Below are 14,834 nucleotides of genomic sequence, written 5' to 3'. Positions count from 1 at the left end.
TGTTCTAATATCTTTGTGAAAATATAGTGCAAAAACTTTACATCTGTCCAAACTAGATCTAGACTTAATTTATTGTTTCCCTTAGAAAAATGTCACTCCTGCCGAACCTACTGCGGGAAAATAACAAACATTACGTTAAATTTCCACCAAAAAAAAAAACCAACTGCTCCCCATCAAAAGAGCAATTTAAACATGAACATGACTGTAAAGTGTGTGTCTCTGTCCCCAGACAGAGATAAAAAAGCTGCAGGAGCGTTTTGATGAGGAAAAGATGAGCTGGGAGGAGGAATACAGGAAGAAACAGGTGAGACAGAGGGACCCTCAATGCCTGTTGTTGTGTCAGATTGTGCCACTCACCAAAGAACGCCTATTTGTGTTTTCACCCTTAGGAAGCGGGGCTGCTGAAGCATGAGCGCCAGCTGAGAGAGGAGCTGCGACAGGAACGTGATAAAGAGATCCAGCTCGCCATCTGGACGCTTGAGGAGGAGACCAACAAGGACAAAGAGGAGTGCGAGAGGGCCGCCCAAAACAGGTAGGTTTGTGAAAGTATGCGTGGATACACCAAAAGTCCTTAGATCAGGCCATGAAATGGCCGTCCATCCACCCATTTTTTTCCGCATGTCCTCGGTCAAGTTGTCAGGAAAGCAATTTTAGGTGGAAAATATACACACAAATTTTAAATACAGTAATCCCTTTCAGAAAGGGATGTGATTTTTCCGCTTATTCGCGGAATTCCGCTTTTTTTATCTCCAAAAATAAAATTTTAAAATTTCAGATTTTTTAATTGGTAAAAAAAACCGATTTCGTCTCGACAGCATTCCATTTTAGTGTTTCCGTAACTGAAATGAAACGTACTTGCGATTGGTTGAAGTCTCCGTGTTGACCAATAAACGCGCTTGTTATAAAGGCGTAGGAGTATGCCATTGTTCATTTCTCACACGTTTTTGCCGAGTGTTTAAAGAAAGATGTCCGAGATCGAACGCAAAGATGCTCCGCGAGTTAAAGAAATTGCTAAGATCGTAAAAAACAAGTTTCGATCGGACTGGTTAGAGAAGGAATTATCTACAAATGTTGGTGACCCCGACGTGATCTAATGTAGCGAGCAGAGACGGGAGTCGTAGGCGGAGTGTCAAACAAAGGTGCGAACGAAAGCTGCTTTAATGACATTTAAACTGGCAATAACAAAACAAACACGAGAGTGGCTAGAACCGGCCGAATTAAGAGCCCCCCTAGGAACTCGCTAACTAAACAATGGTTCCGTGGGTGAATTATGTACAACCCACTACAGTACTTTCATTTATAGATAACATCTTCTGCTATAACAAAGACATTTGTGGTATGTTCTAATATGAGTTACATTTCATTTGGTCATGATACAATTATTTGTTCATGAAATTTGAACTCTTCAACATGATTTATGTGTCAACTTAGTAATCACATGAGTTAGATATGATGATATTCTCAGTGATAGTTTTTAAAAGCAAAGGCAGTCCAATGTTTTTTAATGTGACTGATTTTGAGTTGACTTAAACTGTAATTTTATATGGGATAGTTCAAAATACATTGAAAATTTATGCTGTTGTTTTGTCTATTTCTTTGTCATCTGAGTGCATTGAAAGTACTTAAAAACACGGAAAACCCATGTGCTCCGGGGGGCTTCGCCCGACTTGTCCCCCCACCAGGGCACTGCCCTGGACCTAGCTGGGTGCCCGCGGCCCCCAGACCCCCGCCTAATTTTCAGATAATTTCACTTCGGTCAAATCACATCCCTGCTTTCTGTATCGCGGTTAACTCATTGAGGTTTTGCTACTTCGGCATTTTTCATTGTGCATTGTTTTCTGCATTCTGATTGGCTTGATAGTAGCCCCATCCCTTTTCTGTCTGTGCTTCCGTGTCAATTAGGTTGTGGTCTGAGCTTGTATACAGACGCTCCCCTACTTACGATTTGACTTACGAAAAACGGCAGATGCAAACATTTTTTTCGGGATGTCGAAAAATATCCGGACATTGCTTTTCGTTAGATTTTGGATCGTGCACCTTTTTCCGACTAGAGGACATTACTGTAGTGCTTCTCTCCGCCGCAACCGGCGAGTGGCTCTGTGAGAGGTCACCCAGCATCCACCAACTTCTTCTTCCTGTCACAGTCTCAGTTCTTGTGTAAACATACTATACTGTGTCTCTAGCTCGCTAAGAACTTTGACATGACTATTGTTTAATATCTCGTGCATCCATTCAATATGGTTGGTGTGAAGTGTAAAAAAGAGGCGAGCAGTTTCTTTTGAAACGAAAGTGAAATAAGAAAGCTTGTTGCGGTTGAGAAAATGGTTGGATTGCTTTTTTTTCGGCCTCTCTACCATGGAGGAGGACCTCCTAAATCTAATTTTCCAAAAGTAAGTTAAAATTAACTCTTTATCTTTATATAGCGCAATATTTTATGAAATGTTTATTTTTTAGTACAAAACAATACAGGTTAACAGAGTTATACATAATACAACCCTTAAACATATAAATCTTAAACATACAAAATATAGCACTGAAGCAACTTACGAGCGATCGTCCGGAACATCTTGTTTGTTAGTAGGGCAGAGTCTGTACTTGCATAAAACAGCTTGACGAACCCACTGTACATTATGTATGCACAAATCTTTCTCATTTTCAAGTTTCTCTAAAAGTCATCATGTCAACAAAACGCTCTGTATTAGAAGTAAGATCAGGCTTGAAAAATATCCAGCCCGTGGGTATAACCGCTTAACTTGATTTGAGGGACTGGGCCTGAAGTTAACCTGAAGCTGCACTCCGGCGCCGTGCGTACTTCGGCACAGAACTAAAAGTGCGCACCTCACCTGAAGTACATGCAGCGCCGAGGAGCATCTTGGGTTTACTTCAGGCTCTGTCCCTCAAATCAAGTGTGTATTTCAGCACCAGAGTATTTCAGCACTAAAGTATGGAGCCTAAGTGCATACTTTGGCCCTGAAGTGAATATTTAAATGCCAAAGTGTGTCTTACAAGTGAAAAACTGAACAAAATTGCACAAAAAAACATATTCTGAAGATAAAAATATGCAAATAGTGATAGCAGTTAAACTGACGCACGTTTCTTATGATAATGTTATCTGAATAAAATAACGTGGGCACCAAAGGGCAGCGCCACTTCAGGATAATATTACTAAAGTAGGAGTAAAAAGTAGTCATCTAAAAATTACTAAAAAAACAATAAAAAGAACAGAGGGATAGAGGCCCGGCCCGACTTCATGATTGAAATGTTATGCCCGAATTTCGGACCGAATTCGGGCCCGGGGCCAAGATCTTACCTCGACTCTGCATGGACCCACAAAACCAGCAAAAGGGAAAAGATGGTTGCTTTTTATCGCAAACAAAGTTGGACTTCTTCACCCGCTAAACTTGCTCTGGAGCCACATGCGGGTCTTTGGCGCTCGTTGGTTGGTTCCCTGGACCTTTTTAACAAATATTTGTTTATGGATGTAAATGTAAATCGCATTTATATAGCGCTCTTCATGTCACTAAAGCCCTTTCAAAGCGCTTAACAATGTGCTTCCACTATACCCATCAACACACACACGACAGCAGCCATGCAAGGCAACTATCTGCTTATCGGGGGCATTATATAACACATAACACGGTGGAGCCGGGTTTTGAACCTGCGCCTTCCTTATCCCAGAACTAGCGCTTTACCTCTTGAGCTATCGTTTCTGTAGTACTTAAGGTAAATGCAGTTTAGGGTCTAAGGTGAAGTGAGGGGCAAAGCACTATATACAAATAGGCGTTACAGATTCTAGTTAGGATTCAGATTCAGATTCACTTTATTGTCATTCGTATACACGTGTATACAGAACGAAATGTCGATACATCTGACTCGCACAGTTACTTTGAACGTCAGCCGGGATAGATAAGATTAACCATGTCTTCGTCAGAATTTTAGCGCAGCAGTTCGTCATCTCGCGGTTCGATGCCACTTCCAGTTGTTAAATGGTCCAGTTTATTGTCCAGAGAGCGAACGTTGGAGAATGGATGGGAGAGGCGTTTAGCCTAGCTGTTAGCCCGGCCCGACAACCTCGCTTCCTCGTCCGGCGGTCACGCCGCTGTCTTGCCACTCTGCTTCGCTGCTTTGTAGGCCGCTGGGTCTTGTTGACATAGCAGTCCGTGGCTAATAAACACTCCCGAGTGGTGGTAGCACCGAGCGCTTGATGTCCTCGTTCGGCGGTCACGCCGCTGTCTTGCCACTCTGCTTCGCTGCTTTGTAGGCCGCTGGGTCTTGTTGACATAGCAGTCCGTGGCTAATAAACACTCCCGAGTGGTCGTAGCACCGAGCGCTTGATGTCTGGATGATCGCATATCCAGCAAAAAAAAAACTGCGATCGTATCTTAATCTGCAGTTCGAGCCGACTTTGTGCGCCGTCAAAACTGAGTCGAAGACTGGGTCTTATGGCCGACGTGTAAAAAACTGTTGCGAGCCGATGCAGCCGCAGCCGAACAGGGGCGCCGCCATGATGTTGGATAAAAAGCTACCAAAGTCACCCATCTCTCATAAGTCAATTTCAACCTGTTTAATTTCCCCAGCATTTTTTGAGGTGTTCACGGGCTTTCAAATCAATTTCCCCACATCACAGTCAGTTTCACAGATTTTCCTGTCTTTATTCAGGAACTAAAAGAAAGTTGAGAGTGGCAATAACTGCCTTATTATAACAGTTGCAGAAAATAAAAATCATTTTTGAAGAGAAGTAGTCATCTCATTGCACAAGTGTCCACACCCTTTCGACATGTAGCCGTTCCCAAACATTTGCATTCAAGTTATTCTTGGAAGGGTTTAGAGTTCGTACGCGTGCTCGAAATCCTTGAAAATGCTTGAATTTTATTGTTGTAATTTCAAGGGTTCAAAAGTGCCTACATTATGGCTGAAGTGCTTGTAAATGCCTAAAATTAGTGCCATATTTCTCAAGAATTCTGCTTGATTATGACGTCGACACTGCTGTCTGGTGGCTTCACTTTGCCTTTGCATTTCTTCTTAACTCTTCTTGACTGCAGCTGGCATTATTTTGTATGAGATTGTCACATGAAGTGTCATCGCCCCCTACGGGTCGCGTCCAAGGGACAGGTGCATGATTCAACCAAACATGGCACTATGAAATGTGTATTAGTTCAAGGATTACGTATCAATTATGGACCTTGCAAAACAATTAGGGTGGCTTGGTAAATTGCTTTGGGAATAAAGTCATTTTTACCAAACACTTACATGGAGAGAGATTAGTTACAAAAATATTTACACACGTATTGTTTAGGGCCACATATTTATTATTGATTAACTCAAGATCTTCATCATTTTTCTTGATAAAGTCGCAAGATTAAAAATCAAACATGTAAATCACACATATATTTGTGGCTCTGCAAACTACAATATTCTCTAAGGATATTTTCATTTAATGGTAATGTAGAATTTTGAAAATTGGCTTTGAAAGTCCTTAACGAGTGCTTGAGTTTGGCCATGAAAAAAGTGTTGAAACCCTTAAAGTTCAAATATAGCGATGGGATAACTTGACCTGGCCTGCTTTGAAGCAGGCTTAATATAGATCGTTTTTAAATGTGAGACTGTAACCAGGGACTAATTTTGCAGTCCTGCTCCTGTCTGTCCCCAGCTGCCATGTTGGTGTAACAAAAGACAACAGGCAAGATGTTCTTTTCACGTTCACTAGATAACCTGACATCTGTTTGGCCTTGTTCTCAGGGTGAATCGTGTGCGTGAGACCTATGAGACGGAGCTAAAAGAGCTTGAGTGTTCGTTAAGGGAGATGGCGGAAAAGCAGCAGGAGCAGAAGAAACAACACGTAGACGCGCTGCAGCAACTCAACGCGCTCAAGGATGTGCTGCGGCAAAAGGATCAAGACTTGCAAACCCTCACCCAGGTGAGAAACGCGAATCTGTCGCCAATTTCTGGAGGTTTCATCATGTGATAGCAAGCATAATCGACAGACGAATCCATTGTAAAAACAACCATTTGTTGAAACCCTACTTTAAAGCAAGTCGTTGAAGGTTGGGTGCATTGTTTGAGGTTTAATTCATTCAATGCCAGATATTTTGACAATTTTTGTCATTTTGACTCGAGGCTTACAAAAATGTGTGTTCTATAGCTATATAGGCATAGGAGATATCAAAAGAAAGCTTCAACCATCTTTTATTAAAAAGAAAAATGGTTTTAGCTTTTACCATTGTTTGGTATACAACAGCTCGGTAGCCTAGATGGTAGGGCGCCCGCTCTGAGGCTGGGAGGTTGTTGGTTCAAGCCTCGGCCGAGTCATACCTAAGACTTACAACATTGGTACTCATTGCCTCCCTGCTTGGCGCTCAGCATTAAGGGTTGGAATTGGGGGGGTTTGGTCACCTAATGACTAAAATGGCTGCGCCCTGTTTGGCTGCGGCTGCATCGGCTCGCTACAGTTTAACTGTACGTGTCAGTTGTATCGACATTTCGTTCTGTGTGCATTGTTACAAAGAATGACAATAAAAAAAGTAAATTCTATTTGAACATTGCTAAGTTTCTTGAAAATGCATTTGTTATACCTCCAATATCTAAACAATGTTTTAGATAAACACAAGGTCGCCTTGTTTGCAAAAAAAGTGTTTTGCTGCAAGAAAACTGAAATTGTTTTATTAACTTTTTAAGAACTTTTCAGCACTCAAATGTTTCCGGTTATGTGATCACACTATTTTGGTCACCATGGCATTCGCGCTCCTGTTAACATGCACAAAATGTCTCTTCCTCTCTACTCTTTCAATACCGATGGGACTTGGTCATTTTTTTAAGAAAGAAAAAAAGCGTCTGTCTGTCCTTATCCATATATCCGCTTACCTCACCCTACCGCTTCACTAACCCTACTCGGGGACCGCCTTTACACTCTCATTTGCTGGATACAGGAAGCAAGAGGAGGAATCTGGGGCTTCCTTGTTGTGTGGATAAAGATCTGATCAAAGCCATCCTTGCCATCTAATGGTGATTTATCATACTTAAGTCATTCCCAGAGATCACTGATAAACAGCGGAAAAAAACCCTTTAAAACAAGAAAAACATATTTTTATGCTCAGGAATAATGCTTCTGAACGTAAATGTAATGGCATTGATTGATTCAAAAAGATATGATGAAAACAAACTTGCTGCGGAATACAGCAGGTATCCAAAGGCGCGGAATCAGGTGCCTGATGGCAGGAGCCTGCATGCTCTAACTGGACCGATCGGACGGCAGTAAGCGGTCTCGAGCGATCTCTAGTGGTAGCCTCGGGGATTGCTCATGAACTTGAATTTCCTTACTGAAGCGAAGTAGATTTTTGTTTAAAAAACAAACGTGTGTATTGAAATTCTTGTGTATAGAGTTGCTTGTATAAAGAGGTACTACTATACCTTATTTTTACCGGGAAGAGATAACCATTCCATGCCTGTAACTGGCCTTGTAACAGGGTATCCATACTGCTAGTTGCCAAATCTATCTACAATTATCCAAAATGCGCATTTAGCAACCTAGCGTCCCTGTTGCATTTATTACGATATAAATCCCTCACCAGGCATCATTTTTGTGCTCTCGTATCCCTGTCCAATGTTCCAGTTTAGGTTTCGATCCAGTTTAAGTCTCAGCATGCACATACATGCATGCGCACTATGAACAAGGCTGCCATAATAACACAAGCCAGAGGTGGTGGCCGTGAGTAAAAAAGTTCAACATTTCCTACAGCTCCTTAAACTCCAGCCTTTTTTTTTTTTTGGTTCAGAACCGGGACCAGCTCCTAGAGGAACGCCACGGGCTGGCTTCCGTGATTCGTCAGGAGTTCAGTGCTCGACTCCTGCTGGCTGAGGAGGAGACGCAGAAGACCAGGGCAGATGCTGAGGAGGTGCGAGCCGCGCTGCAGGCAGAAGTGGACAGGATCACTAAGGAGAAGGAAGCCGAGCTGCAGGAAGTGCACCAACGGTGAGCAGTTTTGGGCCCGTTACTAAGAAAATTATAATTAGTTACAGTTACTAGTTACGTCATTTGAAAAGTAACTCAGTTACCTCTCAGATTACTGATATCAACAAGTAGCAACTACCTACAGAAGTTGCCCCTAAAACTGCTCTAAAAAAGCCACATAATGAAAAAAATAGAAGCAAACACGTACACTAACTTGTGAAGGCAGTGATCACTTCATATTTCTTGGCTTGAGCAATCTTGAGAGCTTGCAAACAAACACTCCATATCCATTTTTTCTCCTGGCTTCAACCACTCCTTTTCCATTCCTAGGTACTGCCCGAGACGTTTCTTTTATTCTCCAGTGTTGGTTTGTTCCATAAATAATTCTAGAAATACAAATACCAACATCGAGCCCAATTTACCGTAGATAGATAGATAGATAGATAGATAGATACTTTATTCATCCCCGCAGGGAAATTCACATTTCCAGCTGCATCCCTTCGCTGAGAACAATACAATAATAAAGCAAAAGGAATACAATATACAAATACCCAATGTGATGTGCTAATAACCACTGTAGCGTGCTGTATAGAGTATTTAAATAGTGCTACATAAAATACACTCTGCAATAAAAGTACGGTAATATCCAATGTAGGGGGTGTGGTTTAATGTGGGCCTTTACTCCGCCGGGTGGAGTTAAAGAGCCTCATGGCATGAGGAAGAAAAGATCTCTTCAGTCTGTCCGTGGTACAAGACAGTGACAGCAGTCTGTCTCTGAAGCTGCTCTTCTGTCTGGATATAATGCTGTGTAGTGGATGTGATGAATTGTCCATGATTGACCGCAGCTTTTTCAGTGCCCGTAAATTATGTGCTCACGTTTACCCCGTTGATTTTCCGTTGGTTTGTTGTTCCTGTATAAGCCACGCCCTCTTGCCCATGCAATGCCTACGATTCACTATTGGTGACACACAACCAAATATGCCCATAAAAACTAACCCTCTGATTTCAGTATTTCATTTTATAGTTGTAAATTCGGCGAGAAAATCTGGTAGGAAAAATATCTTCATGACGAGAAATTCCGAGTTCTCATACTCATACTGTGCTAGAGACAGCGCCACAATGACTGTATTTAGTTGTACTTTGTAGTAGAATATAAACACATTCACCATTTTGTGTAAAGCCCCAATGTTTAATATTTGACCACTAAATGGCACCTTCTTGTCTAATACGTTCAAGGGACAGTATTACCTAGCATAGCGTGACGGCAGGGTGCCAGACAAACATGGCGCCGACTAAAATGGTGTAAAAAAAAAAAAAAAAAAATCTCGACCTATGATTTTTCATTAAGAAATAACATTCGTTCAATTTTTTTTTACCCGATGAATGTTTTTTGTAACACTAGGAGGCTTAAATATTACACACTGTCTTTTTAAGATGCTAGTGGATTGATGGTTGTATGTGACTAAATAAATGATGCAGCAGTGATCAGGTGACAAAGGACATTGTAATTCAGGATCTGCATTTATAAGTAGCGGAATAACGCAGTAATGCACCATGTAGTAACGACAGTTATTTTGCTCCATTTTGATAATAATGCGTTTTAGTAGTCATTACCAAGAAAAGTATTTGCCTTTCTGGAAAAAAGGCAGAAGTGAGTCCATTCCAGCACCAAAGCGTATCAGTTGTTGCCAAGGAGATAGTGTCGTCTTGCCTCGTCCGGAACAGAACCCACTGGACAAGTAGGAGTCATGTGGGTTCAATGGAGAAGTTGAAAAATTATTCAGACTTCATAACACATAATTGGATGCCAGACCCACCTCAATTTTATTTTTACAGCACTTGAAAACAAACATTGTTACATACAAAGTGCTGTTCAAGCAGCGGCCATGCAAACAAAATAATTGTCGTGTCTGTTTATCTTACCATGAATAGAAACCCACAAAACTAGAATTTTGCTCCTTCCCATGCGGCCGGCCCGCCCCTGTTGTGACATCCTATTGCTACACAAAGTAAATATAAAAGGGAGAGTTTCTGCTGGGTCACAATATGTCTTCACGTATTATGTTCAGGGTTCGTACGGGTAACTTAAATCCTTGAAAACGGGCGAATTTAAGTTTTTAAGGGATAAAAAGTGCTTAAATTAAGATAGTGTTTCTCAGTGGTATATTGGAATGGGAATACCTTCCTGCAACCTGAAAATGTATGCTACATATTACTGTAATTTTTACCAGACCAATGTCTCTAAAACAAATATACTCATTATTTACTCAGGATCTAAAAATTCTGTCTCGATAAATGCACAGGCAACATTAAAAATTGCATATGTTAAATGCAGATATATTGATGGCTCTGCAAAATACATGAGTCACACCGGATTTTTTCTTTTAACGGTACTGGAGAAATTGCAAATCTGGCTTTAAAAGTGCTTGAATTTGGCCGTGAAAAATGTGCACGTAGCCTGGCTTTTGTCGGTCCAGAGCCAAATGATGTTATGATGGCTTTTAGAGAAAATCAAAATTGAAAAGGTTTTGCATGTATGTAATGTGGGTTCGTCCGGCTGTTTGGGTACAACTTAGATCGCAACATTATTAACACACAGGGAGAAAAGGGGCGGGGTGACTAATAAGCCAATCACAATGCACGATGAAAATCCTTATGCAGTCAGGGATAGGGTGGCCCTTAAACAGTGTCAATTACTGATGACACTATTACCTGCAGAGTCAAGTCGGCCATCATGAAAAAGGACGAGGCCGTCAACGCCCTGCGGAGGCAACACGAGGTGAGCAATGGATCGGGTCTCGTGATTGGCCGACGCGGCCTTCAACCTTGTGCTTTTCCGTTGTTCTATAGGCTGCACTGAAGAGGGCAGAACACTTGGAGTCATTGTTTGAGGAGCAAAGGAGGCAGCTGATGGAGAAATGACCACAGGACTGCCAGTGGTGCTCACCCTGTACTCTGAAGTTTTTAACACGCAAACGTGTACATTTGACACACTAAAATGACTCTTTGGTGTGTTGCCAGTCTGTATAATTTACCGTATTTTCCGCACTATAAAGTGCACAGGATTGTTAGGCGCACCCTCAAAAATAGTCTTTTGTGAAACAGTTATTCTACTTCCAGGGTTTGCATGGGTGCTTGAAATCCTTGAAAATGCTTGAAATTTATTGTTGTATTTTCAAGGATCAAAAGATGCTTGAATTTTGGGTCAGGTACTTGTAAATGCTTACAATTGTTGCCGTGTTTCTCAACATTCTTCTTATTAATGACACTGCTCTCTGGTGACATCGCTATGCTGTTGCATTTCTTCTTCCCTCAGTAGCTGGCATGAGTTTGTATGGCATTGTCCCATAAAGCGTCCTGACAATGTAAACTATGAACACAATACCAGCATATAATTAATCTTATATTTATTTAAAGTCCTTCAATGTATAATTATTAGATGCAACAAAGATTTTTATTTTTTTCTTCATGAATTTTTGCGTTTACATCTTTTAGGACGACTTTCCGTTTTACTCAATTTTCCAACATCAGTCTCTGGTACAGTGAGTAAAAATAGTGTAGTAATGAGATAAAATCGGATGCCTTACTGTAGGGCGCCTATATCCATGGTAGTTAAGTGGTTAAGACACAATGCTCTCACACAGCGACACAGGTTCGATTCCTGTTGTATCCGATGTTTTGCGATTGTGGTCAGTGATATTTTCGACTGATCAATTATTGCTTAAATACGGTACTATACTACCGTAAAACCTTAGGAATAACTCGCACCCAGACTCCGAGTTCTCTTTTAGGTTTAAAGAAACAGGAATAAATACGGTAATCCATTCATAAATTGTTACTGTGTTGTCCTCTCTCCGAAGAATTCCTTTTTTTGCCCGCTAAACAGCTAGTGAATGACGTCCCGAATAAACAGACTTCTTTTCTTCATTTGTTTACCCAGACAATGGCCTCAAACATTACTCTTATAATATGTGTGATCAAATCTACCGGTTTTAATGTTGAAAGGTTAGCATGTATGAAAATGTTAACATAAACAAAAATATCCATTCGAGTAATCACAATATGTTTCATCCTTCATACAAAAGAAGATTTTCTGTAAGTGTTCGAAAGTCTAAGCTGCCGTCAAAGTTAAGTGGTTCTTTAGTTTCCTTTTTAGCAACAAACCACTAAAATGCTAACCACAAGAAGGTAGTCGAGGGCAGAACAGTGTTTCCTAATAGTATCAGTTTATTCATTTAGGAAGACTCAACAAAGTTATGCTTTGCTCGTAATGGCTGCTATCTAGGGTTGGATTTTAAACAACTACAACTCTAAATACTTCTTCTCATTCCACTTTTTCAAACTAATTTTGCTTCAATCCAGAATTTTGTTCCTGACCCAAACTTCTTGACCATGATAGACAGACAATTAAGAGCGTCATCTTTTTACTTAGCCACGTCATACCGTGGCAATTCCATACCTAGAACACAACACTGTTGGCTTGATCCTCATCTCCAACTCCAGTTCCATTCTTCTTGGACACAACTACAATTTGAAAGTGTGTTTTATAATCCAGTGCATTTTATAGGGTGGAAAATACGGTATGTGTTATATTCACCTGTTGCTGATTATGTCAGCGTGCTGCTATTTTGTGCTGTGTATCGCCCCTTTGTCGACTGAAACTTGAGGCCAGATTACCTTCAGGTTATGTTTCACTACATAAACCCGATAAAGTCAATTTCCGTGGACAGCAGAGGGTGATAGAAGTCCTTTTTCCCCCGCCCTTTTGTCAAGTCACATTTATTTTGTTATAGCCCTTAATCACAAAAAGTCACTGCATACCCTAATCTAAAACGTGCATGTGGGCGAGGAAAATGGGACACCTTGATAAGACACGAGGTAATCCCCTTTCCAGTTGGACCAGAATACAATCGATGTTTCATTGGGTAGCAAGACACGAAACATCTTTAACATCAAGAATAAACCCAGGTAATATATACAATTTTTCAAGAAGTCCAAGACTGAGGCAACACAGCTTCCAATCTCAGCTAGCTGGTCGTTGCAGATGACGACATGGTTCAGATCCAGGTTCTGGTCTGTTGACTCACCCAGGTTCGTCATTCTCACTCACTTTGCCACCAGCCAGAAAGGACAGGAAATCAAAAGTCTAGATTTATACACTTCCACTGAGATTGCAGATTTTATCTCACAGTGCCTAAATGGAAAACTCTCTCGAGCCTGCAGATTTCTTCTTGGCTCTTGGAGTCGACCAGGAATTAAATCGGAAAGAAACAAGGGGCCAAGGCCTTTTTTACGTTAGTAACATAACTTTAACTCATTCATTGCCAGACGTTTCTCTCAAAGGCCAATTTTTGTCAGTTTGTCCCATTTTTCAAGGCCTACACGAAATATAGTTTTGTAGCACGATCAAAAGAAAGCTTCAACCATATTTTATAAGAAAAAAGTATTTTTCTAGCTTTTAACACTGTTAAGTAAACAACAGTTGAACCTTGCTTAATTTCCCGAAAATCCTCGTTCCAAGAAAACTTCTGGGAAAAAAGTATTTTTTGTGAAAGGATTTCAAGCAGATATTTCACTAAGGTGCTTTTTTTTCATTAGTGATACCGCCAATATCTAAATGCTTTTAATAAACACAATCGGACTTTACTTGAAAAATAACACTTTATTGCAAGAACACTAAACCTACGCATGACCGATGCAAGAACTTTTCAGTGACGTTATCACACAATTTCGGTCCCCATGGCGATCTGGTTCAGATGTTCATAAAACGTCATCCCTCTCTGCCGCTATGCTGATGTGAGGGACTTGGTTAGCATTTTTTGAAAGAAGGAAAAGCTATGTTTGAGCGTCTGCCTGACCTTTTCCATGTGTCCGCTTTTCGGACCCCACTGCACACCCTCAATCGCTGGATACAGGAAGCAAAATTAGGGAGTGGGTGCTCCCTTGCAGTGTGGACAAAGAGCAGATCAAAGCCACTTCTGCCATTCGATGGTGATTTTTCATCCCGAAATCGTTTCGGCACCCATGGAAAATGCTTTTGAAAACCTATTTATACGTTATGGCACTGAATGAGTAAAAGTCACACCTTGAGTGGACGGGGAGCCAGTGTTAGTTAGTTAAAAATTGGGTAAAATGATCCCTTTTATACAACTATTCCAGATGTGTCCGTGACCAGCCCGGGCTGGCCTATACCCCTTAGGGAGTGAATTATCGAGTCTTATTGGTAGGAAGCGAGCAGAAAGGCCTAAGGAATGTTGTTGGGAGAAAAAAGAGCATGTGTCAGGAAGGACTGCATGGTCTGCGGCTGAATAATTTGCAGTTCGGCCGTCAAACCAATGCGAGTGAGGACAGAGAAGAATGTGGCGGCGAGAAAGACAAAGGGAAAAGTTTGATGCAAGTATGTGAACGAACGAGAAGGTGGGGCTTATGGGTTGGTCGGGTGGGGTCAGCTTTTATGTTGCAAAGCGGGCAAAATGATGTGTTTGTTTTCATGAACTATTCTGACGGGAATGTGATGATTCAGGTCCAAAGACATTTATGAACCTTTGTGTTTTCTTTTTTCATAACCTTTTTGTCGATGTTAGAATTTCAAAATGAATTCTGACAAAATAAAACTGGAGTAAAAAATAATAAAAACGAATCATGACTTTTGCCATTGATGGATGTGGATTTCTCTTTGCGGATAATTTCTTATCAAGAAATTGAAGTGTACAGTGGCTTTGCTATTTGGCCCCCTTGAAGTTTGTGAGCTTTTGCCACATTTCAGACTTCAAACATAAAGATATAAAACAATTTTTTTGTTGGACACAATCATGAAGTGGAACACTATTGAATATTTTTAACTTTTTTAACAGATAAAAATCGAAAAATTGGGTGTGCAAATTGT

At 40.9% G+C, this 14,834-nt stretch overlaps 1 protein-coding gene across 2 annotated transcripts in view; it reads left to right on the top strand.

Moving 5' to 3' along the window:
- Window positions 1–14,594, top strand: part of cep131 (centrosomal protein 131) — a 49,976-nt gene extending 35,382 nt beyond the window's left edge. For both annotated transcript variants that reach the window (XM_088323102.1, XM_088323101.1), the window contains 6 exons: window positions 230–304; window positions 390–532; window positions 5,740–5,917; window positions 7,773–7,969; window positions 10,667–10,727; window positions 10,799–14,594. In XM_088323102.1, the coding sequence (XP_088179228.1) occupies window positions 230–304; window positions 390–532; window positions 5,740–5,917; window positions 7,773–7,969; window positions 10,667–10,727; window positions 10,799–10,870 (726 nt within the window). In that variant the 3' untranslated portion in view covers window positions 10,871–14,594. The remainder of the gene's footprint in view (window positions 1–229; window positions 305–389; window positions 533–5,739; window positions 5,918–7,772; window positions 7,970–10,666; window positions 10,728–10,798) is intronic.
- Window positions 14,595–14,834: the final 240 nt, after the last annotated feature.

Source organism: Urocampus carinirostris, chromosome 19 (genome assembly GCF_059441175.1).
Source record: "Urocampus carinirostris isolate Australia breed hairy pipefish chromosome 19, RoL_Ucar_1.0, whole genome shotgun sequence".
NCBI classification, from domain to species: Eukaryota; Metazoa; Chordata; class Actinopteri; order Syngnathiformes; family Syngnathidae; genus Urocampus; species Urocampus carinirostris.
Note: the sequence above shows the minus strand (reverse complement) of the source record. Positions and strands in the feature narration are given on the sequence as shown.